General features: G+C 55.2%; 2 protein-coding genes and 1 long non-coding RNA gene across 4 annotated transcripts; 1 reads left to right on the forward strand and 2 right to left on the reverse strand.

Annotated features, from left to right (window-relative positions):
• Positions 1-2,596: 2,596 nt before the first annotated feature.
• On the reverse strand, positions 2,597-14,913 carry TGM1 (transglutaminase 1). Its single transcript, XM_054577755.1, has 14 exons — positions 14,580-14,913; positions 14,244-14,432; positions 13,050-13,298; positions 12,541-12,659; positions 12,289-12,396; positions 11,685-11,859; positions 11,140-11,278; positions 10,904-11,007; positions 8,725-8,813; positions 8,082-8,235; positions 7,699-7,980; positions 7,419-7,579; positions 6,915-7,051; positions 2,597-2,825 (listed from the first exon to the last, which is right to left on the reverse strand). Exons 1-14 carry the CDS (start codon positions 14,911-14,913, stop codon positions 2,597-2,599), a joined length of 2,469 nt encoding a protein of 822 aa, XP_054433730.1.
• LOC129074061 (uncharacterized) lies at positions 5,716-10,485 on the forward strand. Its single transcript, XR_008529504.1, has 3 exons — positions 5,716-5,763; positions 8,579-8,702; positions 10,091-10,485. It is a non-coding gene; the product is annotated as an uncharacterized LOC129074061 (long non-coding RNA).
• Positions 14,914-18,370: 3,457 nt separating the features above from the next.
• Positions 18,371-24,470, reverse strand: RABGGTA (Rab geranylgeranyltransferase subunit alpha). 2 transcript variants are annotated; one of them, XM_054577758.1, is made up of 17 exons: positions 24,380-24,470; positions 24,013-24,069; positions 23,742-23,852; positions 23,238-23,362; positions 22,857-23,044; positions 22,399-22,602; positions 22,002-22,085; positions 21,829-21,911; positions 21,637-21,738; positions 21,426-21,531; positions 21,296-21,347; positions 21,048-21,136; positions 20,824-20,912; positions 20,640-20,729; positions 19,858-19,971; positions 19,504-19,591; positions 18,371-18,606 (listed from the first exon to the last, which is right to left on the reverse strand). In XM_054577758.1, exons 2-17 carry the CDS (start codon positions 24,013-24,015, stop codon positions 18,458-18,460), a joined length of 1,677 nt encoding a protein of 558 aa, XP_054433733.1. In that variant the 5' UTR covers positions 24,016-24,069; positions 24,380-24,470; the 3' UTR covers positions 18,371-18,457. The 2 variants fall into 2 exon arrangements, with proteins under 2 accessions (XP_054433733.1, XP_054433732.1); XM_054577757.1 differs by having other exon boundaries at positions 18,372-18,606; positions 20,613-20,729.
• Positions 24,471-24,732: the final 262 nt, after the last annotated feature.

Below are 24,732 nucleotides of genomic sequence, written 5' to 3' on the forward strand. Positions count from 1 at the left end.
AGGGAGGGGATGCACAATAAGCAAATGCACTGTGAAAATATTTAGTATGTTGGATGGGGAGAAGTGCTATGGCGAAAAGTAATGCAGGGAAAAGTGGTAGTGAGAAGCAGAATGGATTGTAATTTCAAACAGGAGGGCCAGAAAAGGCCTTACTAAGATAGTTGAGAAAAGAGCTCAAAGGAGGGAGGATGCCAGCCACATAGATATGGGGTGGGGAGGGGTGCGGAGCGTGCCAGGCAGAGGAAAGAGCAAGTCCAAGGGCCCTCAGGTGAAGGCTTCAAGAAAACAGGAAAAGCGAAGCTGAGTGACAAGAGGGTAGGGGGGTAAAATTGGAGGCCCCTGAGGGCCACAGGGAGGACCAGAGCTATTATTCTGAGAGGTGAGGAGCCACTGGGGGGTGTGGGCAGGTCAGTGACGTGATCTGACTGACATTTAAAAACATCTCCCTGGCTGCCAAGTTGAGAATAGACGGGGGAGGGGGAGGGCTACTGAGAAGGGCTAGTGCTTCAGTCCAAGCGGGGGAGGGCTAGGATGGGGCAGTACCACTAGAGAAAATTTGGTAACAAATTATACAAAGAATTCAACATACACAGCATCAGATGATACGTGCTAGGAAAGAAAATAAAGCACAAGGAGGATAGGGAGTGTGGAGGATGTTGCAAATGTATTTTTTTTTTTTTTTTTTTTTACTTTTTTCAAGTGGTAATTTAGAAAGTTGCAGAGGTAGTAAAAGTGAGCCAGCTGGGCTGCACACACTCAGGAAACAAGTTAGAGAAGCAAAAGAAGGACCCTTGGAGCTTAGGAGAGAAAAAGGGCAAAGGGAACGCAAGCCTGAGGGGAAGAAGAGGGAAAAGGGCAAGGCGGGGCTCACACGCTGCAGAGGGAAAGCAAGTGGAAGATGTTGCAATTTTAGAATGGGACGGTGGAGATGAGGGTGCAAACCGCAGAGATGTCTAGGGAAGAGCTTCTCCGGCAGAGTGCTGAGCCCTGCAGAGGCGCTAGAGCACGGATGTATCTGGCCCTGTGGGAAAGAAGGAGCCAGGGACCTGGAACAGATTGAGCCGGGGGCAGGAAGGGGAGCCGAGGGCCGAGTCACAGAGCACTGTAAGGACCTCGGCTTTGGGGAAGCCAGCAGAAGCTTTTTGAGCAGAGGACTGACAAGATCAAATTCACCTGCTCATTCTGGCTGCTTTGTGGAGAGCAGAGTATCAAAGGGTAAGAGTGGGTGTGGGGATACGATTAGGAAGCAGGGGCAATAATCCAGGTGAGAGATGAAGGCAGCTCGGCAGCGTGGTGGCTGTAGAGATGACAAGGAGCCAGAGGAATGGGAGATAAACCATCAAGATTTGCTGACAGACTGAATGAGGGATGTGAGAGAAAGAAAGGAGTCAAGGATGACTCCAAGATTTTGGACCCAGGAAACTGAAAAGATAGAGTTGCCATTTACCGATATGGGGGAGGCTGCAGGGAGACATGCTAGAGACAGGAGTTTGATCTTCGATCTATTTTGCTTGGTGGGACAGGCTATGAAACACCCAGCAGAGATGTGCAGGCGGCCATAAATATACAAGTTTGAGGTTCAACGAAAACAGGTACAATTGGGGGAGCCACATTTGGGGAACCAGTGGTCCTTAAACCCCAAGTCTGGCAGGACTCACCTGGGCAGAGTGCAGCTGGAGGAGAGGGAGCCTGGGGCGGAGGCTGCGGTCATCCCAACACCCAAGGCTGAGCGGAGGCAGGGGCAGAGGCCCTGGCCAAGGAGAGTGAGGAGGACAGCTGGACTCTGGAGGGCCAGTGGGGGGGGCAGCCTGGAAGCGAGGGCTGTCCTCCAGTCTTTAAATATGTTTTCAACCAGTATTCAATGCTGGGAGAAAATGCTCAACCAAGGTTACTTGGGGCGGGGGGCGGAGGGGGGCGGGGAAGTAGCCTAAGAAACATGGTGTTAACAGTTCTTATCTGTACATGGTGGCAGATGAGGATTATTGTCAATTTCTTCTTTACAGTTCGGAACATGTGTTACTTTTATAAAAAGTCGAAGATATTTGGAAACAAATATTGGAAAGTGGCTTTTGCTACTCAGAGTATTCCAGCTTATTTCTACCTCGAACATGTGCTACAAAAGGGAATTTAGGTCCTTCTCTCTCACAGTGGGTGCCATGGGAAGGGGCAGTCCCACCTAAACCCAGGGGACTTCTAAAGGCCTCTGGCCAGTAGAAGCACCCTGGGGTGGGGGCAGATTGGTCAGATAAGCACAGGAGGCTGTCTGATGCCAAGCAGGCTCAATCTCAAGAGCTGCTGAGCTGGTGGCATCGGACCTGCCAGCCATGTTTCTCAGAAACAGGGGCACCAGAAATGCCAAGTGCATCCCCAGAACACTGCTTGGCCCAGCATGGACTGATAGATGGACAGAACAGCAGCTTCATTAAAAAACAGTTTATTACCTTCTGTGTCGCCCAGTGCAAGTGAAGATAGGCTCCCTCCCCAGGTGTCCTGGCCTCCCCACCTGAGCCCCTGGAGAGCCGCTCTACAGCGAACCCCTGTCTTGAGGCAGTGTCCTTGTTCATCTGACTCCAGTCCCATTGCTCCTGGCCCAGGGCTAAGCCCCACCTCGAGAAGCCATTGGGATGTTTTCCCCTGAGCGGCTGTTCCCTCCAGTGCCTGAGAAGATGCCCCCACTTCCGGATGCTGGGGCCACGTCCACCTGGATGACACCATGCACCTGGGAGAGCTGTGGGCTGTCCAAGCTGGCGATGAGCTGGCGGGGGCCTGGTCGCACAGGCACGAACGTCTGGCGCAGCGTCACTGTCTCGTTGCCCCCGATGTCCCTGTGGGCAGAGAGAGGGTCATGGGCCTGGGGTGACTGGGGGTGGGGTGGGGAGGAAGGACTGATGGGGCGAGCAGGACAGGAACAGAGGTGGAGCCCTCCAGGCACTTCTGGGCTCAGCTGGAATTCCCACACCCGAGACCAGGACAAAGCCTGAGTCCCAAGGCCGCCTCCACTCGGCCAGATCAGCAGCCACCCACACAGCTGCCTGAGCTAGAAATTTGTCCTTCTCCTCCCACGAACACCTGGACAAAACTGTTGTACTGCCACCCTCTCGTCTCCATTGCTGCCTAACCAGAGCATCCCCGCCCCACACAGGGTTTCCAAGACCAACAAACTTCATTTGGAGACTTTGGAGTTCAACACAGTACTGCCAAATATTTCCTGTTTTACCAAGAAAGAAAGTGCAGGAAAATTAATTATCCTCTGCCACAATAATCTTTCCAAAGAAGAATTGTGATACCCCAAAACTTTGAAAAAGTGTTTTCAGAACAAAAGGGAAGTCCTTCCCAAGAACAGATAGTTGGCATGTTTAAACTGACATACATGTTTGTGTGTGAGACGCGCACGCGCGCACGCGCACACACACACACACACTTCAGTGCTTTTATTTTCTCCCTTCTTCATGGATCTCGAAAATCTATTCCCAGGCCACCCTCCCGGAAATCATAGTTTCACCAGCTCTCTAAATGACCTCCTTGCTTCCCATCTCATTTTTCCATTCTTTTCTCTAACCACTTGAACTTGAACTGAACCCTTCAAGGGCCTGGCTTCCTTGGTGCTCATGGAATGAGACTGCAGCTCCCTAACCTGCCGCACAGGCTCACTCTGACTCAGCCTGCCTGCCTGCACAGCCTGGTCATCCCCCACCATTCCTCCTGCCCACCAGCCCTGATGGGTTCTTTCCCTTCCCTGAACACACCTCCTTTTTCATGCTTTGCCCTGGCTGCCAGTGCAGGCCCACATCACTTCCTCACTGAGGGCTCCCTGGAGCACCTCCTACCCTCAGGAAAATGAATCTGGCCTTTCTCTGAGCTCCTCCAGCAATCTGCACGTGTGCTTTATACACTGAATGTGACTGCATTTATAGAGCACCTGTTCAGGCCTGTTAGCATCTAGCCTTTCCTGCCTATGCCTAAACACTTACCTCTGGCCTCCTACTCAACCCAAGCCTGCCTTGGGGACCCTCTCTGGAGCCACACCCCGTGTGGACACCTCAGTCCTCCAAGGGAATGAATCAACACCCCAACTTCAGGGACGAGCTCTCCCTGCTTGGAGCCTGCTTGCCAGGGGCGTCCCTGGACCACTCTGTACTCCTTCTTCTACCACCGTTAGCTGTGTGGTTTAAGACAAGTTACTGAACTTCTCTGATCCTCACTTTCTGGTCTGTGAAACAGAAGTGAATATAAAATAAGGGGGTAGGATCAGATGGTCTTGAAAGTGTCTTCGAGCTCCATGAAGGAGGGAAGCTGGGGGAGGCAGGGAAATACATAAAGCCTAACTGTTAAGTTATAGACTTAATCTCTAGATTTTCTATCATAACAGATAACTAGAAATTAAGTCTATACCCTGTATCCTGTACCCTGGCTGGTTACAAATTTGTGTTTTTAATTTGTGCCCACTTTTCCACAGAGACATAGTTCTTCTTGTCCTATTCTATAATCACACTGTGTTTTTTTCAGCACATGGCTTTTATTTATGTTACTTCCAGGGAAAATGGCTTTCCAGGTTCCAGCATGGGATGTCAAGATCTCTCCCTGCCCTGGTCTTAGTGTCAGGTGAGACGTTTGCCACACCCGTGTTTGTGAGTTTAAGCCGAGCACATCAGCTGCTGAGGCTGGAATGTGCCTGTGACAATGAGCTCAGGCAATGAAACCAACCCCCTGACACGGACACCAGAATTTAGACATCCAAAATTAGCATTGTCAGTTTCAGTTCTGTACTTGTTCAGCCATGTTGCCAGTGCTTGAAACATTATTTAAAACTCCTCTTGGATTTTTCTTCAGAGTCAATGAAAACCGCGCACACACATACGCACGCGTGCGCCACGAGCACCCAATCACACATGCATATCTGGTCCCTCCTCTACAGCCAAACTTTATTTCTGACTGAGGAAGGCCACCCTAGGGACATTCACTAGAGAATATGAATCAGGCTCTGGGGGAAATTCCCGAGAAGGGTTTGGAGCAGACTTTCAGCCTCTCCTGGTGACTGGTTTGGTGGTGACAATAGCCATCTGGAGGAGTAAGTTCTGGAATGTTTATTAAGTGGCTCTTTACCACCCTGGGTGGCACACCTTATGCTCTAATGGGGTTCTTTACCACAGCCTTTGATGTGCAAATGAGAGCAAAGTAACACCCACCTTGGAATCCAATATATCTGAACCAGAAGACCAGGGACTCCCCCCTTGGGGCTCTCAATTGTCCTGGTGTCCCCGGCCTGGGCTAGCAGCAGCTGAGGAGCCACAGGTGAGGCCAGCCTGCCTTGAGAAACCATCATCCAACTCTAATTTACTGGTGGGGAGACTGGGGCCTTTAAGTGGGAAGGGGGGAATTTTTACGAGCTGACAGGTGAAGAGATGGGCCAGGCCTCCCTGCTCAGCTCAGTGGTCCTTTCCTTACTCCCAGGCGGGGGCAAGACTCAAAGGTCTGGTCTGGCAGGGCTGCTGACGGGAGTCCAGCTCTGGGGATCCCTCAGAACAGAACTTCCCTCTATCATTTGCAGGTGAGAGACGCCTGCAGGGGGAGCTATTGGGGAGACCCAGCTCCACTCTCTAAGCTGCACGCGCCTGGCAGGGAAACAAGGGAAGGCACTCCTTTGTGACATATGACACCATTCAAGGTTCAGGCTGGGCAAAGATCAGGAAAACAACCTTTTCAGCTTTGTCCAGTTGGGAAAAGTGGAGGCCACCAGCAAGGCAGAGCCTGCTGCGACTGTGTGTGTGTGTGTGTGTGTGTGTGTGTGTGTGTGTGGCGGGGGTGGGGAGCAGGGTGGACAGGGACCATCTGTTTCCCCCACCCAGCCCCTCCACATGGGCCATCACTTTCCCTCTGGCTCTCTGTCTAAAGAAGAAAATGCATGCCCGGGTTCCCAGATTGCTGACCTTAAATGTCAGCCTCTGGCCTTCCAGGCTTTCCTTTGTGCTGCTCCTGGGAAGTGACAGGGCAGCTTGTGTGCGTTTGTGTCGGAGAGGACAGCACAGGCCCAGGAACACAGCACTGGGTGAGGCCCTCACAGAGCCTCGCCTGGCCCAGGCCCAGGCCCAGGTGCTCTGGAAAAGGCCTGGGGTGCAGCGCCCCTCCTCTGGAACTGCTGCTCAGCCCTCATGGCACCAACCAAGCAACAGGCTTAAGAGTCTACATGGTGTGTGCCACATGGGCAGAGCAGAGTCTGGCCCTTATGAACTGTGAGACCCTTAAGACGTGGCCATTAGGTTCTCCCTCTGTAAAGACGGATTGATGGTGGCACAAATCAACATAGAAACTACCAGCAGAGCACTACCTTTGTACCAAATACATGCTAAATGCCTTACGTGCATCATCTCATTTAATCTTTACAATGGCCCTCAGAACCAGGTCCTACTGTTGTCCCCACATTACAGGTGAGAAAAATGAGGCTCAGAGGAGAAAAGACACTTGCCCAAGGGCACATAGCCAGTGAGTGATGGAGGTGGAACTTGAATCCACATTTTTAGGATCCCAAAGCTTTGCTTTTAATTATATGATGGTCTCTAATGTACTTTAAAGGGTTTTTGTGATCTCCCAAATGAGAAAATATTCCTGAAAGTGCATGGTCAACTTCTGAGTGCTGCACAACATTAGGGATGAGTTGCTAATGATTCCTACCTGACGTTTTAGCTCCTTAATGAGATGGTGAGGCAGGGCGGGGACACAGCACAACACCACACATGCGGCAGGTCTCCTTAAACTCGCTGCTTGGGCTGAACTGAGTCAGGAGGTATTGCTGGCTGGCCCCAAGCTGCCTTGTTGGACCCTGACAGACCGTACCACCCTGACGATCCTGACCAAGTGAGGAAGCAATGTGAGGCCCAGGGCAGACCAGGAGGCAGGCAAGGAGATGCCAAACTCACCCTACGTTGAGAATCTTGGGTCTCTGTAGCCCGGACCCCTCCAACCGGAAGACAACGTTGGTGAGGGTGACAGGCAGAGGGTTCTTGAAAACAATCTGTACTTCGCATTCCTGGCCAACCACAGCGGCTCCCAACAACTGAGAGAAAAAGAGACACATCCCCACATGAGAGATCCTATCCAAACACATGGGGTCCATACATTGCACAGAGAGGGATGCAAACCTGCTTGACTCCCACATTTCTGCCCCTGAGAGGAGGCTCTGTGTAAACCAGAGACGAAACTCCAAGCCAGTGCTCATCCGAAGTCACCACAGAATCGGGAAGATGAGATCTCATTTTACAGATGAGAAAACTGAAGTATGGGAGCCCAGGGCCAATCCCTGACCTGTTCCTCCTGGAACTGCTTGTCAGGCCAGCCTGTTCCTGACATAGTGCCCTGGCCCCTTCCACTCCGATTTCCCTCAGCCCCTGGCCACCCCTCACGCTCTAGCCAGCTGCCCTCACCGTGAGGGAGAGGTCCGGGGTGCGCAGACGGAAGGTGTGCTGCTTGGCCAGCACCTGGCCATTCTCCTTGACATGGCCTGAGACATTGAGCAGCATGGCCCCCTGGTCCACAAGCTGCGGCCGGTATTCCTTGTAGGCCACAGGCATGGTCACGCGTTCCGCTGGGGAGAGGAGGCATGGTGTCACGAAGGCCTGCTTTCCCAGACCTGGCCTCCCGGAGTCTCCATGGCCACAGCCCTGGGTGCCCGGTGTCTAGCAGGGATGGGGAGGGAGCACTTACAGGCCTTTGGAGCCAGCACCACTTCCTCCTTGTTCTCCTTGAAGACGGACCCTGCGACACCGGTATAGAAGGTGACTGAGAGGTAGAGGTGGAGCTTCACAGTGCGGCTGCTGCTGCTGCGATTGGTCAGCACCACGCCAATCACCAGGTCCTGCCCCATCGCTGCATCCAGGGCCTCCACCTGTATCGCCACATCGTCAGCCGAGTCCCGGGTGGCATATACATTGGGTTTGCTGCCATGGGCAGCTGCTGTCTCCACTGCCTTCCGCTCTGCTTCTGAGCCTGGGGGTTGAGGGTCAAAGTTGAGACGACAGCTACTGTGAGGGTGGGTGCATGCTCAGCAAGAACATTTGGCATGGGCCTGAGCTGGCCGGGTTGGGTACCTTCTGGGTGCTTATAGATGTGGGTGATATCCTCACGCATGTTGGAGCCAATGGCCTTTGTGACGATGAGTGTGCCAATGGCCTTCTCCTCCACGTACACAATCTTGAAGCTGCCATCGTCCTGTCGCTGCCAGTAAACCTTGTCACTGTTTACCTTTTGGGAGAGGGTAGGGGAGTGTGAGCAAGCCACAGGGCCTGCGGTTGGACCTGACTTCAGCTACCTTCCCCTGATCCTCAGAGCAGCAGGGAGGACTAGGTCTAAAGGCCGGGAGCTTCCTGGCAGAGCCAAAAGGGAGACTTTTCCAAACTGAGCCAGATGAAGCCAGAGAGCAGGGAGGCTGGTCTGGGAGGCTCCTCGCAAAGCACTTTGGCATTAATAACAGTAATCCCTTATGCTCGTTCGCTGACTTTATGACTTGTAAAGCCGTTTCATACCCATTATTTCTTTTGATCCTGGGTACGAGAAGCACAGCAGACATTATTATTTCCCTTTACAGTTGAGAGAACGAAGACTCTTAGAATGACTTGCCCAAGGACACACAGCTGGTCAGTCAGCGGTGAAGTCAGGACCAGAGAACCCAGGACTATGCCATTATTTGGCCCTCCAGACTGTTCAAGAAGGTATGTGGAGCGCAACCCTCACCTCAGCAAAAATGAAGGGTGTGTCGTACTTCATGTAGACCAGGCCATTCTTGATGGACTGCACAGAGCAGGGGCCACAGCAGAAGATGCCTGGGGGAGTCAGGGCAGGATGGAGGTGAGAGATCCATGGAGGCCGAAGCGGGACCCTCAGATCCTGTGGAGAGGCCCACCCATCCAGGCCTCGTGCCCTCTCCCTGGCAGTCAGCTGCCACCCAATCCGATCCAGGGAGGGTAAACAGAAGAGTGCGTTTCTGTTTGGCCTCAGTCAGTGGGTGGCAGGGCCAACCCTGGGGACAAGCCTGCATTGTTAACCAAATCATTGACACACTCTTCCTACACTGGCTAAAATTGGATGTTGGCTGGCTGTGATCCCCAGAGGTCAGGACCCTCTATGTCAGGACAAATCCAGAGCCCATGGTAACTCTGCTTGCTGGCTGGGAGATTAATAACACCACGGCCATGAGGGGGACCGGTGGAAAATAGTCTGACCTCATCATGCTCAGGAGGGTTTTTTAGACGAGATGGCTGACAGGGAGGAGGCTTGGCAGGAGAGATACGGGACAGGAAGTGAGGGGCATCCAACAGGAAGGAATCTTAGAAAACACCTAACACCATGGTATTTTTTCATAGATGGGGAAACTGAGGCTCAGAGAGGCCAGGTAGATGCTGGATCTCACAAGACAGCTGGATGTAAGCAAGTGGAAGGAGCTAAGGAGCTAATATTTACTGTGGTCCAGGCATATTGCTAGTCTCTCTAATATTTGATTTCTCATTTGATCCTCCCAAGCACCCTATATGGTACATATTATCCTCATGTTACAAAAAAGAACATCAGAGCTCAATGAGGCAAAGAACCTGCCCAAGGTGACATATCTAAGAAGTAAGCAAGCTGGACACAAGCCTGAGGCTGGCTGGCCCCAGAGCCCCTGCCTGCTGGTCATGGGGACCAGAACTCAGTTCTCCCAGGGACCTGGGCTAGCCTTTTCCAGCACCACAGGCATCGCTGGGTCGCACAACTCGGGGGGGGGGGGGGCACTGTCCTTAGGGATGATTGAAAGGGAAGGGTCTGTCCAGAGACCAGAGGAGAAATGTGGGCTAAGTGAGGACACTCGTACCCAGGGTGAAGAGGGGAGAGGCGGCAGGAAGGCAGCCTGAGGGGCAGGCTGGCTGCCTGGGGCTGCAGTGTTAGGTGGGAAGGGGAGGGACCTGTTTGAGAACACAGTATAGGGCAGGTCTAATTTTTGCCAACATGTGTCTTGTGGAAAAGATACCGGTAGGTCATGTCATTAGTAGTTATCTCTCAGGGCTGGGTATAGGGGTTGCTTTCTTCCTTGAACCTGTCTGAACCCTAATTTTTTCTACACTAGACATATTACTCATAGTGAGCAATGGAACAGACAGAAGAGGACTTGGTGAAAGTGAGAAGGCACATCAAGAAGGAAGGAAGTCAGGGACTGGCTTCGCTCCGCTGCTGACCTAATGCTCCGTGTCCTAGAGAAAGTCACTCCACCTCTCTGAGCCACCATTTACCACGTGTCTCAGAAGGGCTTGGAGTGGGTCCCAAACCCAGCTGATCTTAGCATCCCCAGGGAAACATTCAAATACATAGATTCTTAGAATCCATCCCTGCCATGTCTGATATATCAGGTCTGTGGTGGGACCTAGACATCTACTTAGAACAAAACAAAACAAAAACCTCCTGAGAGAGAATAGGAAATATTTACATTTTACATTATTCAATTCTGCATTTTTTCCCCTTTCAAGCCTGTAGTACTTATAATAATCATTTTTTAAACTTTAAAAATACATACATAAAAGGGTCCTTCAATTAATTATCCCCAGGATATAGAAGTCAAAAATGAGAATATAGAAGCAGGCAAATGAGAATAGTGGATTGGTTGGGGGAGGAAAACCTGCCACTGAATTCTCTTGAATCCTTTGACTCTCGAGCCATCGGAGTATATTAACCACTACACATGAATAAAACTTAGGCACATAGTTACGCAGAAAAGTAAAAATAAACCAAAGGGCACATGGCTGATAAGCTGGTTCAAGGAACCATGGGGTTAAGGGACCTGGCTCCAAGGCCCAGTTCAGCGCCGACCCTGGAGTCTGTATAGATTGGGGATATGGGGAGAAGCCAAAGTGGGGTAGAGGAGCCAGGCAGGGCCCTGTCTCACCACTGCTGGTCTCCTGGGGTGTGGAATCCACGACTTGCCACCCATTAAAGCCTGAGGGCAGATCCGACCTCTTCATCCAGCAGTCATTCCACACGTGGAAGTTCCTGGACAGACACGGAGGGAGTGCTGGGTCTGAGCAGCCCGTCCGGGGCCTCCGCAGTACCCCCTCGGTAGCCAGGTCTCAGGTCACTGTTCCTGGCAAGGGACGAGTAGTCCAGCCCCAGCCCCAGCCTCACCAAACGGAATCATGGTTCAGGTGCTCGAGAGGTTTCATGTTCTCATCAAAGTAGATGTCCATGGTGAGGGATGTGTCTGTGTCATGTGCTGAGTTGAAGTTGGTGACAGTCCGGGTGGCCAGGCCCAAGCATCGCAAAACTGCAGCAGAGGAGGTAGGGTGGGGCTCAGGGCCCAGGGCCAGGGCAGGCGTTGGGCAGAGGTGAGGCAGCAGGTGAGGCACAGCAGGGGGAGAAGGGCGACGGGGGTTGCCAAGCTCGGGCAGGGGTCAGTAGGGTCAGGAGACCTTTGGGTCAGGGTGTGTTGGGGGTTAGGGGAAGCCAGGCCACCTGCCTGGCCTTGCCCCTGCCTGTCCCTCCCCCTACCCCCCGGGCCTCTCTGTGGTTGTTAACATTAATTAATGATAATTAAGGCCAGCCTACCATCCACCGCCCCCACCTGCCCCTGCACCATAGAGACTACTGGGCGGGGCTCATGAAGGTGGGGCCTGGCTCCCCTCCCTCCTCCTGTAGGGCCCCGGCCACTCCTGTCCCAGTTCCTCCACTACCTGTGGTGGTCACACCAGCAAAGACCCAGCACTGGCCGTAAGGGACAGAATAGCCGGTGTGTAGGTAGCTGAGGAGGATCTCCACGCTGCCCACCCACGCTGACGGGTTGGTGCCTCGGGAGTAATCGCCAGACCAGTTCCCAATCAGGACCCCATTGTCATCCAAGGAGTTCACCTGCCCAGGACAGAATGGGATGTGAGGAGTTGGAGGAGAGGCTCAGGGCCTGCCTTGTGGTCACCAGCCCAGCCCCCGGCCCTGCAACCAGCCCTCACCCCTAAATGCCTCAGGATCTAGCTGTGTCCCGCCCAGCCCTCACAGAGCCATCTGCCCTCCCACCCCTGGTCTGACGCAGGAATGTGTATCCTGGGTGTGCCAAGTATCGGGTTTGGCCGTACATTCCATAAGAGCTGGGACAGGAGCCAGGAAGGGTGGGGTGGGGGGCAGGCAATGGAGAGAGGAGGAGTGAGGCCCCTTTCCACCATACCCTTTGCAAGGGCAGGTCAGGGCTGGGGTCCTGGAGGAATCAGAAAGGCCAGGAGTGGGCGGCAAGGCAGGCAGCAGGCAGATACACACAGTAGGGCTCAGAGCCACGAGGGTGCTCACCATGGCAGAGATGACCCGGGAGACACTGACTGGGTCCCCACGGCCTCCATATGGCATGCCCCTCCGGTCCAGGATGTACAGGCAGGCATCCAGCACCCCATGGTCAAACTGGAAGGAGGAAGGGCAGAGGTGACCACAGCCCATTGTAGCCAAGTTGGACCCCTCGGCCAGCATCTTCTCTCCCACCCCACCCCACCCCACCCCACCCGCCTCTCGCACCCCCGAGCGCATTGAGGCCTTGGCCAGCTGTACCTGGCCATAGTTCCAGGTCCGTTCACCAATCTGTGCTTCAGTCCCGTAGTAAATTCTCCCAGACTCATTAAGCACATACTCCTGCCGCCAGTCCTCATGTTCCACGTACACGATGTCCTCTGCGCCCCCAAAATACACATGCCTGATTCACTCCAGCCCTTTCTCTGGGCCCCACCTGCCCTCGGTCAATTCTGCAGGACTCATGTGCACAGAGGACGAACAGGGACACCACTAGCCTAAAAACACTGCTCCCAGGAAGGGCAGAGGGAACACGTCGGAGGCGGTGAGAGGAGGGTGGCTATAACTAGGGCCCTTAACCAGGAGAGGTGAGGCTGTGTGACCTGAGGGGATCATCTTTTGACATAGGACCTAGATCCCCTCACCTGGACAATGGGAAGCTGGCTTCTCCTAGGGCCAGGCGTCCAGGCACCTAGCTGGATCCTAGGAAAGGAAGCCCAACCTGCCTCCTCTCTTGTCTATCCCCCCGCTCCTGACTCCGGCAGGCTCACCTGGACACCAGGGATTGAAGAGGATGTATATCTCATTGCTGGGGTCGAAAGGCAACAGGAACTCGCCAGCCGCTGAGTGTGTGCGGACTGTGAACTTAAACTTGCCGATGATGGCATTGGGGGAGGTGTGGACCCGTAGGTTTAGGTTCTGTCCACTGGACTTGGTCACCTGGGCCTTCCAGCCTCCACTGCCCCCTTTGCCCACTGGGATGATCACATGGGTGCCTTTGCCCACTTCGGGGTTGTTTCCTGGAATGGGGAAAGCAGTAATTAGCCGGTGAGGCCTCCCTGAGGTAGAGGAGACGGAGCCTTAGACTTCTCTCAGCCCCACCCAGAATGCGTATGAGACAGTGTGTGCGTGTCCCTGAGTTGGGCCATCGCCTTACATCGCCTCTGAGGGCAACTCTGTCCCCGCCTGATGCTTGCCCACATGCCAGGGCAGGGACCCAGTCCAACATCCCAAACCTGTTTCCCTGACACTGAACTCAGAGGTGGGCAGGAGGGACCAGGCCACCGTCACCCTCTGCCTGATTGACTGTACCAGCCCTGGCTGGGTCCAGATGCCCCACTTCATGTGAATGGGCAGTCCAGATCTTGAGGGCCAAACCTGCCTGCTCCCTGCAGTTGCCGCTTCTAGAGCCCAGGGCATCCCTGGTGGAGGTGGTGGGGTACTTGGGAAATGAGAGGTGGGGTGGACAAGGTCAAGTTCTAATCAAAGGGTACGAGGAGTCTCCCGCCCCCGGCAGCAGGGTAATCACCAGCCTGCTCAGTCTACGGCCACCAAGCAACGCGGTAAGGGAGGCACCTGCCCTGGGCCATGGAGACAGAGGAAACGCAGTGATGAACTTGGACAGAGAGAGTAGAGAGCCAGCCACACCCTGGGGAAGGAGAGCAGACCCAGAAAGACACACAGAGGCAGCAACTCCGAAGCAAACACCCGAGAAGAAAGAATAGAGAGAGATGCTCCTGGAGGCTTGAAGTGGGTGAGCTTAGGAAAATGGGGACACCAAGACTCTCCCTGCGACACACCCCTAGGGACACACACTTGCAACTGCCTCATCCGGCAGAGGCCGAGGAGCGAGCTGAGGGAGGAACCCAAAGACACCCCTCTGACCCTAATACCAAGGCTGGGAGGCCCTGCTAGCCAGGTCCCTTGCCCAAGTTTTCACCCTTCCCACTACAGTCCCCACTGACCAATGTGCAGTTCCAGGGTGATACGGTCGGAGGACTCATAGGGCCGAGACAGGTAGAGGACCATGTGGAAAGGCTGCCCACGGCGCAGGATCAGCTCATCATACTCGAACTCATCTGTGTGGTGCTCTCGGCGGTTCTGGTCCGAGCGTGAACACAGCAGGTCCACACCGGTCACCACCAGCATGCCCTCTGCAAAGTCACAGCTCCTGGTCAGTGAAGCCTCATGGGGAGCCCAGGGCTATCACTAGCTTCCCAGGCCCCCAGAGATGCCAGGATGAGTCTCAGTCCCCATTAAGGCCTTTTGGCTCTCAGCTAAGATGGACAGGCCAGTCTCACCTTGGATCGTGCCATCTCCAGCTGCGTTCACACCGCTGCCCCGCGAGATAGGTCGGCGGGAACCTGAGCCCCGAGAGTCAGGCCTTCTTCGGCCCCCCGACCTGGATCCTCCACCCCTGGAGCCAGACCCTCGGTCTCTGCGGGGCTCAGTTCCCCAGTCGTCATCTGCCCCACTCCGGCAGGAGCAGCAGCTACAGCAGCGAGCCCAGAAGGAACGGCTCCCTCTGCGTGACCATGTGTCTGGCTCTGGCTCTGGCTCTGGGGATGGTGTGGCGGAGGGCTGCCAGGGGTTCCCGCCCCAGCGGCCCACGTCTGAACGAGGACCTTCCATCATGTCTGTATGGAAGAGGCAGGGAGGCTCCGGTCACCTTCTCAGACTTCTTTACCCAGGACACCCCAGCCAGCCCAGCCAGCCCAGCCAGCAAACCTCCATTCAGAGGGTTGATCTGATCTCAGCCAGATGACAGGTGATCTTATCTTGAACCAGAGATTACTCCAGACCCATCCAGAGACACTCTCTGAAGACTCCTCTCAGACTTACCTAGAGAAACTTCCCGCACTGCAGAGGAGAGTCTTTCCTTCTAGCGCATCCCCCCTCCCCGCCCCCCACCCCATAGACATCCACCAAACCAGACACCCAACCAAGAAACCTGCTCAAGGACCCATGCCAGGAAATGTGTGGACACTTGCCACAGTCTCAAGCCCCCGCTGCACAGACCATCCCTAGAGGTCGACCAGCTGACCGCTTTTAGGACCCATTTCTTAATAGATTCCCCACCCAAAGCTCCTTGCAAAAGACAGGCGGGTGACGCGGGACTTGGGGTCCTTGGCATTCTCCACTTCTGGTCAAAGCCCCGCACAGAGCATCGGGGAGGAGTTGCTCGCTGTGCCCAAGCCCGCACTCCCCCGTGTGAGGTCCCGGCATGGGGCCAGTTTTGCTGGCCCCACAGGCCCGAGCTGGTCCGCACCCCACCTCGCTGGGGCCGGCTGGGTGCGCGCAGATCCCAGACAGCATCGCGGGGCTCAGCAGCCCAGAGCCCGTCGGGGCCCCTCACCTGGCGGCGGTGCTGGCAGCGCTGGGTGGCACAGTCGGGGTGGAACAGGTTAGGACTGATGGGACAGGACGGACGCGCCGGACGCCGCAGCACAAGTGGAAGGTGTGGAGCTGGCTGGTAAGTGATTTATGAGGGGGGAGGGCGGGGCTGCTGCTGAGAAGGGGAAGCTTGGTTGCTCCATCCCTGTTTGGGGAGAGGCCCGGCCCCCTGGGGCTACCAGGTAGGGGAGGGAAATGAGGCTCCGCTGAAACCTCTTTCTCCTTTCGAGGAACTGAGGAACTTTAGAAACGGGATGTTGCGGCTGGGGCTAGCACTTGGGCGTGCTCGGGGTAGGGGGTCGAAGTCTGTTAGGGTTGAAGCTGGGGTGAAAGTGGAAGGCTTTGTTGGGACCACCACACTAGGTTGATTCCTGCCAGACTGCATGGTTTTGTTTTTTTTTTTAAAGAAAATTTATTGATTTTAGAGAGAGCACATGCAAGAAAGAGAAACATCTATGTTATTTCACTTATGTATTCACTGGTTGCTTCTTGTATGTGCCCTGACCAGAGATTGAACCCACAACCTTGGCATATTTGGACAATGCTCTAACCAACTGAGCTACCCAGCCAGGGCCCAGACTGGGTGCCTAAGGAGCCCCTTTTTCTGAGGGCAATGGGGCAGGGAGCCCCTTTCACCCACACCCTTATCTGGGTGACCCTCTGCTGCCAAGCTCAGGCTGCCTGCCTGTGGTCTCGGGCCCCTCTTGCCAAGCTCCTGTGCAGACCAAGCTGTGACACTGGCCTGGTCCTCGTCCTGATGCTGCCCAGGGAGGTCCATGGGTCTCAGGGTGCAGACTGCTGACATCATCAGCCCAGCCCTCAGACTCGCTCCACCAGCCAACCCATGACCTGCCAGCTTTACCAGATCCTCCGAACCCCCCACCCATGTGTCCCTCCACTTCCTCCAGCTGTTCCACAGCCTCTGGCAGCAGTGAACAACCTTCAGCTTCCGGTGTCCCTCTAAGTTTGGGATTGGGGGAGGGAGTGGTCAAAGTAGGGGCAATCCTTTTTCTTTCCCTAGCCTGGGGGCTTGGGGGAAGCTGAGGACTTACTCTGAGGCTTGGGTCAGAACTGAGTCCCCTCCCCAGGCTGCAGAGTGCCCCCCTCTCTCACTGAGAGGAGTGTCTGGTCAGCTGGAGTCCTGGGTTCTCCAACCCTGAATTCTTCCTGGGAATCCTGACCAACCGGCTCCAGGTGCCTGCCCGTGTGCATCTAGACTCCACCTTGGCACAGGGGAAACACCAGCTGCTGCCAGTTGCTGCCGTGGAGAGAGCAGCAAGGGAAAGAGGAGGCCAGGCATTTTCACAGAGGCTTTCTTGGGAGTTCTACAGGAATGCTGGGGCCCTCTTCTTAGGGCCTCTCCCCTCCATCCCACTGGTGTCCAGCTCTGGCCACCAGCCACTGAACGGAGGACAGTGAAAACAGGGTTGCCAAGGAGACACAAGGAAACTTACTGAGGAGAGGCTGAGTTTGATGATGCATCAGGCAGGGAGGTGCTTCAGGGAGTGGGGCAGAGGCAGGGAGTTCTCCACACTCACGTTGACCTTTTCTGGTCCATCTCTAAGCCTCAGTCTGGTAGGGGGGTCTGCTTCCACCTCCAACACTTTCAGACAACCCACAAGTGGAAATCAAAATCCCAGGCAGATACAAGGGGAGGTCAGCCAAAGGGCTTCATGGAGGGGCTGTTTGTACATCACTATGGATACATAATGCGGCAGGACCCTGAAGATCTGTATCTGTGTGAGCAAACAAGAGCCCAGGAAGATTCCCAAGGAACCAGCAAAATGCCGTGTCACACTCTCTCCCTCTTGTTTCAGTAAATCTTTCTCTTTCCCCACCCAGCCAGGTTTGACTCAGTGGCCTAACCTGAGCCTCTCCCTTTTCCTCCCTAGGACGCTTGAGTGTGCCTCAGGGCTTTCAGTCAGGACAAGGGTGTGTGTGTGAGGGCATAAATGTGCAAGGGTGCACGTGCGCATGCTCACGTGTGTTGGGGTCACCATGAAAGCGGACACCTGACTCCAGGCTCTGCTCAATCGTTCCATATTCATAGAGAAGCAAGGACAGGAGTCTGGAATCCCAGAGCAAGGTGTACAGAAAGCTTTGGCTCCAGCACTCAAGCTCAGCAATCCTGGGCATGTCTTACCAACAGTTTCCTCATTGGTTCAATGGGCCTAATCATATTTCTGAAGGCTTCTGATGATCAAAGGGGATCAAGTATTTTCAAGGGCTCTTCAACTGCATAATGCTACTCATGGGGAAGGATATGGCTGTTCTAAGAGGGTAGAGCATGGGTGCCCCGACCCGCTCCTCCAGGAAACAGCCTTCTCGGCTGTGGTGAATGAGAGCCAGGGCTCCTGGGCAGAGGGCATCCGGAAGGGTCAGGGGTCATGGGAGAAAGGGAGAAGCTTTCATGAGCCCCTCCAGCTGGAGACATAGCTGCTCTGTAGCCCAGACCCAACCATTTCCTGACCCTCAACTGGATCGCAGCCTGGATCTGAGACCCAGCTCCGGACCAACAAGAAGGTAAACTTGAATCTAGCCCTCACTCTGATTCTGCCCAGACAGAGGCTTTGATTCTCCATGACAGGAAAGAGCAGGACTGAGCATAAAATAAAGGAAACGAGGTGAGCCAACACACCCCAACTTCTCCCTTTCTTTTCCAAAAAGGTGGCAGTAGCAATGGTGATGATAGTGATGGCAGTAGCAGCAGCTCAGCAGCCTACGAGGCTTCCCCATTCTTTATTCAGTTCCAATAAGTTAGAGGGCAGGATGGGGGTGGGGTCTCTTAGGTGAGGATGCTGCTAACTGAGGGCAGCAACTCCGCCAGGTGTTCTAAGGTGCCTACTGTTTGGCATAGGGGGTTGCCCTGCAGGTTGAGGAGCACCAGCTTGGGGCAGGAGGCAAGAGGCTGAAGTGCTGCAGGCTGCTGGAGACCTTAGGCAGGAGAGTCAAGGAAAGGTTGGCCGGTTCCCCCAGACCTCATCTGCTCCTATGCACCTATCATTCTTTTCCCTGGCAGCCTGGTTGGTGGGCATCTCACATGCTCCCCCAGAGGGAGTAAGGCTCTGGGCAGGGACTGCAAACACCTGCCCACAGGGGCCAGGCAGGAAGCACAGGGGGCAGGCTGGGTTGGTGGTAGAGGTGGTGGAGACTGTGGCCAAGAGGAAGGCTAGCCATGGCTAGAGGCATCGAACTCAGCGGTGACCAAAGACTGTCGAGTGAAAGTGCAGGTCAACCCTGGCTGGTGTGGCTCAGTGGACTGAGTGCCAGCCTGTGAACAGAAAGGTCACCGGTTCGATTCCCAGTCAGGACACATACCTGGGGTGCAGGCCAGGTCCCCAGGTGGGGGGTGCAGAGGCATCCAATCAAACAGATCAATGTATCTCTCACACATCGATGTTTCTCTCCCTCTCTCTCCCCCTCCCTTCCCATCTCTCTAAAGATAAATAAAATCTTAAAAAAAGAAAGAAAGAAAGAAAGAAAGAAAATGCAGGTCAAAGATTGCTTTAACTTCCAATCTTTAAGAGGAATCAGAATTCCATATTTTTAAAATATGAAACTTTCTGACTTTTAAAATACTACCTCGTACCCAAGAACACCTGCAGGCTGCCCATTTGTGAACTCTGGCTTGAGGAAGTCACTTGCTCCCTGCAGAACTCCACCAGTGCAAGTCAAGGACAGGCATACACAGCCCCCCTCCTTAGCTTAGACTGCTAGAGCTCCCTCCCCTTCCCCCTTCAGGGGGACACCCACGCTGCTTGCTGTCTGTCCTTTCCCAGGGTGGCACCTCACCCTACCCACTGTCTAAAAGGCACCCAGAAGGAAGGATACGGTTATTGCACAGTAAGAGCTCCTGTAGCCGGGGCAGGTTAGTGACACCGTCCAGGGACTCTATGGCATTATTGCTGGCCTGCAGCACCTGAAGAGCAGGGAGGGTAGGGAAGACAAGGCAGGCAGGCAGGCAGCTGTCAGCCTGGGACTGGTACAAGTAACCGGGGTGCCCAGGGTGATTAGCTTACAGCGCACGGGAGGGCTCCTGGGGCCAGGCTGGGTGATGAAAGGGGGCAGACAGGGGTCATCTGCCATGGCTGGGAGGGCATCTCTTTGTAGGGTGGACAGGCTTCTGAGGCAGAGGAAGGGGAAAAAGGACCACCCAGGACACTGATGGAGGAGTGAATGTTTTACCTCAAGGCAGCGCAGGGCGGCCAGGGCAGGGGGCAGGGCTCGGAGACGATTGTGCGACAGGTCAAGATGAGTGACCAAGAGCAGCTGTTCCAGATGGCAGAGCACCGTTAGATCCTGAGGAGAGGGAATGAGATATTCAACAGGGTGGGGACTCAGCCATCATTTATCAGGCACTTGCCCTCTGCGCCCACACATGCCCTTGGGAGCCCCAGCTGAGGAGAGGATGGGGCAGGTGGGAAGCTTAGTTTACCACCTACCCTAGTACAGGCTACAAGTCAAGGACATGGGACAGACATGAGTGCTATGGGTGAGGTGGCCAGTGCAGTGGGAGCAGGTACAGGGGCCCGAGGAGGGCACTGGGGCAGAAATGGGGCAGGAAACAGACAGTGGCAGGAATGGGCCTGGTTGAGTCTGGGGGGTCAGTTGGTGGGAGCAGAGGTGCGCTGCAGTGACGGGATAAAGCTGTATGGGTGGGGAAGACTGGTTAGGACGGATGACAAAAAGAGGAAAAACAGAGTCTGGGAAGTTTGTCAGGAACCTTTGGAAACTATTCAGACCTTAGGTGTTAGCTTGCTCCAATGAGCAGAGGAGGGAGTGTCCAGAAAGGCACCGGAGACTGAAGGCAAAGCCAGCCAGGTAAGGCCAGCCAGGCCTCAGCTGAAGCCCAGGGAACAAACAGAAAAGCTGGCGGGCCATGAGGAAGAGGGGTGGACCAGCACGATGAGGGCCCAGGAAAGGCAACACGCAGTCTATACCTTGTGACTCAGGTACAGCACGCGCACCTCTGCATACTCCATCTTGAGCACGCTGTTCTCCAGCAAGAACTTGCTGCGCAGGTCATCCAGGTATGCTGCCCGCATTGGGTCCACAGCCTGGCAGGGACAAGGCCGGCAAGGTATTTGTGTCAGCTGCCTTCCTCCCGCCCACGGGGCCTCCCCCTTGTCCGTTCCTGCAGACCCAGCTTGCCTTGAGGGTCTGGAAGTATTGCAGTGTCTCCTTCTCATACAGGAGGGGGTCCAGGGCCCGCATCAGCAGGATGATGGTGAGCAGGCACCCTGAGGAGAAGGTAGGAAAAGGACCCTCCTCTTCTGCTCCCATACTCTTGAGACCCTTCCTATTCCCCATCCCCTCCAACACACACAGAAAGGGGCCTCCTGAGCGAAGCAAGATCCCACGGAACAGGGCCTCACATTTATTCTCAGGCTCCAGCTCCTGGAGCTCCTTACAGGATGTAAGTTCGGATTGTAGCACCGTGGACTTCTCCATTGACAGCTCACACCTGAGGGCGGGTGGGGTGGGGGAGGGATGATGCACACGGCCCTGGGGTACTGGCCATCCCCCTATCCAGGCTGAGACCATCTGCCTGAGCCCCCTGCCTCCCATCCCAGTTGCCTGATGCCCAGAGTCCTCTCCTGCAGGTGAGCTTCCCTGTCATCACCTGAAGAGCTGCTCATCTGTGGCTGAGTCTCGGCACCAGCCCTCTTGGTGGCCTGAAAGAAAAAGTAGGTGGCAGGAGGGGACACTCATGTGAGGAAGAGGGGGCAGGGGGCTGCTGCAGGTTGCGTCACCTTTTAAGAGCACACATTCCTTCTGGATATCGCCTGCTGTCCAAATGACACGGAACGTATGTTGGGGCAACTGGTCATTGAGGGAGGCAGCGGGCAGGTCACAAAGCTGGGAGCACTGGGTCAAGGAAATGTCCAGCCATACAACTTTTCTGACTGTCCCACCCCAGGTCTGCCCCCAGCCCCCGACTATGTCCCACTAATCCCAGGATACCCAGACATGACCGGGCCGGTTCCTGCCATCTGGAGTCCTCCACTCCACAGGAAGGGGTGACTCATCCACCAGGAGCAGCAAGGTCTCCGTCCTAGAGTCCACCTGGCACAGGGGACAAGAGAGATCCCCGTCAGCCCCAACATTATGAAGCCCACAATCCACAATGTTCTCTGGCAAAGCTGGAGGACTCACCAGGACAGGCCGAGAGAAGGAGACAGTCAGACAGGCCTCATCCCGGCTCACATGCAGGCAGTGCAGAGCATCCTGGGGGTCAGCTGGGGTGGAGATAAAGCCCTTGGGTCTCCCTAAATCCTCTTCTATTCCTTCCAAGCCCTAAACACCGAGCCTCCTCCCCCACTGCTTACCTCGTCCCAGGAGCCAGCGGTGATAGAACCAGGCACTCTGATCATTTGGGTCAGTGAAGAAGGCATTCTGCACCAGCTCCAGCTCTGCAGGGGCCAAGGAGGCACAGGGCCATGGTTAAGAGCCTGGTGGGATCCTGGCTGCCCCAACATCCCACCCTCTCCTTGGTGTACCTCCAGTCCTCAGTTTCCCTGTATGCAAGCTTTGTACAGCAGCTGTAAGTATCAGTTTTATTTTCCCCACTGGACATGAACTCCCTTCTGGCAGGGGCTGAATCTTATGCACCCCCAGAGCCAGGCATGAAATAGCTGCTCGATAAACCCAATTGCAGGTTCAGAAACAGGGCAAGGCTGGAAGGGCAGTGCTACAGAGTCCTCCCCAGCACCCGACCCTGCTTACCTTTGAGCAGCACATCCTCAGGGAGGCGCCCCTGTGGTCCAGAGTCTGGCTGGGGATGCAGCTGGGGCAAGAGGCAGGAGCGGTAATGCCAGGAAGAGTAGTTGGAGAAGTTTCGAACGATGAGGCTGTCAGTGAAGGCAAGCTCCTCTGCAGGGGGCACAGCTGCCTGTGCAGCCACAAAACGCCGGTAGTCCCAGCAATGAACTGGGGGGAGGGGTGACAGCACATCTCAGAAGCAGGGCAAGAGGAGCTCCCTGGCTGTACCCCAAGAGTTCCCTCAAAGACCCTGAGGAAGACCTCTATGCATCCTACGGATCCCAGAGTTTGGCCCCATCATCCCTTTGCCATCAGCAGAGTAGGCCTGTCCTGGTCCTCCCTCCCCTCTGGGCCTTACTGGGGCCCATTACCAGGATGTGGGGCATGTGAAAGCTGTGGGGACAGAATCTGCAGGCACGTACAGTTCCGTTCATCAACCTCGAGGAAGCGGGCACACAACTCCAGCTCCCGAGCCCAGTTGGGCTCCGGCAAGCGGCTCAGCAGCCAGCAGCGGTGGTGCCAGGTACCATAGGACTTGGGGTTCACCCTCAGGCAGCTCTCCAGAAAGCCCAGTTCTGCCTTCACCAGAGCGGCCAGCTCCTCAGGGGACCTGCACCCAGAGGGGAATGGGGGTCAGGGCCCTTCAACACCCAACTTCAGCTCACCCCTGACTTTCTGCCTCAATTCTCTGCTGCCTTCTGCCAATGCCTCTGGCTAGCCCTTTCCTCCTCTATCCCTGGACCCAGGCAGGGCAGAGAGGTAGGGCTAGGGTCATCTTCCTGGGATCCTGAACCCCTACACACTTCTGGGCTTCCAGTCGCTGGAGCACCTCTCGTCGACAGTTCCACAGGGTGGCGAAGTCAGGGTTGGCTCCCAGAATCTGGCTTGTCAGTTCCAGCACTGACTCATCCAACTCACCAGCCTGGCGCTGAGAAAATAGGTAGCAGGGTTAGAGATCATATCACTCTTCCACCTCAGGGCTAAATACCATAAACAGAACTATCCACCATTCTGTAAACCCCATGCCATACAGTAGGTAGTACGTAAAGTGCTTCACGCGTATACATGTATTCTCTCATTTAATTTTCACAAGAGCCTTGTGCAGTAAATGCAGTTGGTAGCCTCATTTTACAGATGAGCAAACTTGAGGTCCAAAGAGATTCAGTGACTTGACCAAGGTGACACAATACTAAGTGACAGAATCCAGATACAGATCCCGGCAGTCCAATTATAAGGACCAGCTCTTGGCCTCTGTGCTATATACTAAGGGGGCCACGTGGACAGGGGGCTAGGTCTGAGGGCCCCACCTTCTGGAAGACAGTCTGGGTAGCTGACTTGTATAGCTTCAGCTTCTGTTCCCGCTCTAGCCTTTTGGCCTCCGCCTGCTCTTCCGAAGTCTTCACCTTCAGGCGCCCGTGCTACAGGGATAGGTGGATTGGAAAGGAGCAGGCTGCCTTGCAGGGGCAGATCCACCGAACCCACTGTGGAACCTCAGATTTACAAAGGTAAAAGGAGTGACAAGACCACTAGAGGAAAGGACAAGGACACGTTGAGTTAGGCTGGGCTCAGGGTTCTCACCATGATGCCGGTTCAGGGTTCAAGCCAGGGGTGGGGTCCAGTGGTAGCCTGTGAAACCTGGGGAAAGAAGCGTCAATCATGGAAGCCCCGCCCCTGCTAGCCCCGCCCCCAAGTTCCTCCGGAAGCCGCACGCGAACCTGGCCAGGGACCCCCGGGTGTAAAGGAGTTCTGGAAAGGCACTGCACTTCCAGGATGTGCCCACCGAACTGGGACTTGCACCTGTGCGGTGCCGCCCACGCCCCGATCCGCCAGGGCCGGGCCCAAGCCCGGGCATTTAGGGGAGGGGGACCACTCCGCGCACGTGAGTTACCGCTCTCCGCCCTCCCCACGGCTACCAAGCACTCCCGCCCTCCGCGGGCGGACCCACCTGCGCTGGGAGGCGGCGTGGGGAACGCGGAGCTGCGGTGCCTGCCACAGAGCCCGGACGCTGGCTAGAGTGGCACCCCGCCCCGGCTCTCCAAGGCGCAGCGCCCTCTGCAGGCCATTGGAGGGGCCCGAACGGCGTAGGTGGGCTTGGAAGGCGCGTGCGCGGAGTCCGGAAACAGGCCTCCAGTGAATACGAGTGCGCATGCGCGGGTATGGCCCGCGCGTGAAAGTAGGGAGTCCTGTGGTTTGTGTCACCTACTCCAACAGAAAGCAATTCAATTTTAGAGGTTTCTCCAACAGCCTAACAACACTCCCTCACCACTTCACTGACCTCACTCAGGCCGCACTGGCCAC

Source organism: Pteronotus mesoamericanus, unplaced genomic scaffold (assembly GCF_021234165.1).
Source record: "Pteronotus mesoamericanus isolate MK-2021 breed Mesoamerican mustached bat unplaced genomic scaffold, CSHL_Meso_final contig_46, whole genome shotgun sequence".
NCBI classification, from domain to species: Eukaryota; Metazoa; Chordata; class Mammalia; order Chiroptera; family Mormoopidae; genus Pteronotus; species Pteronotus mesoamericanus.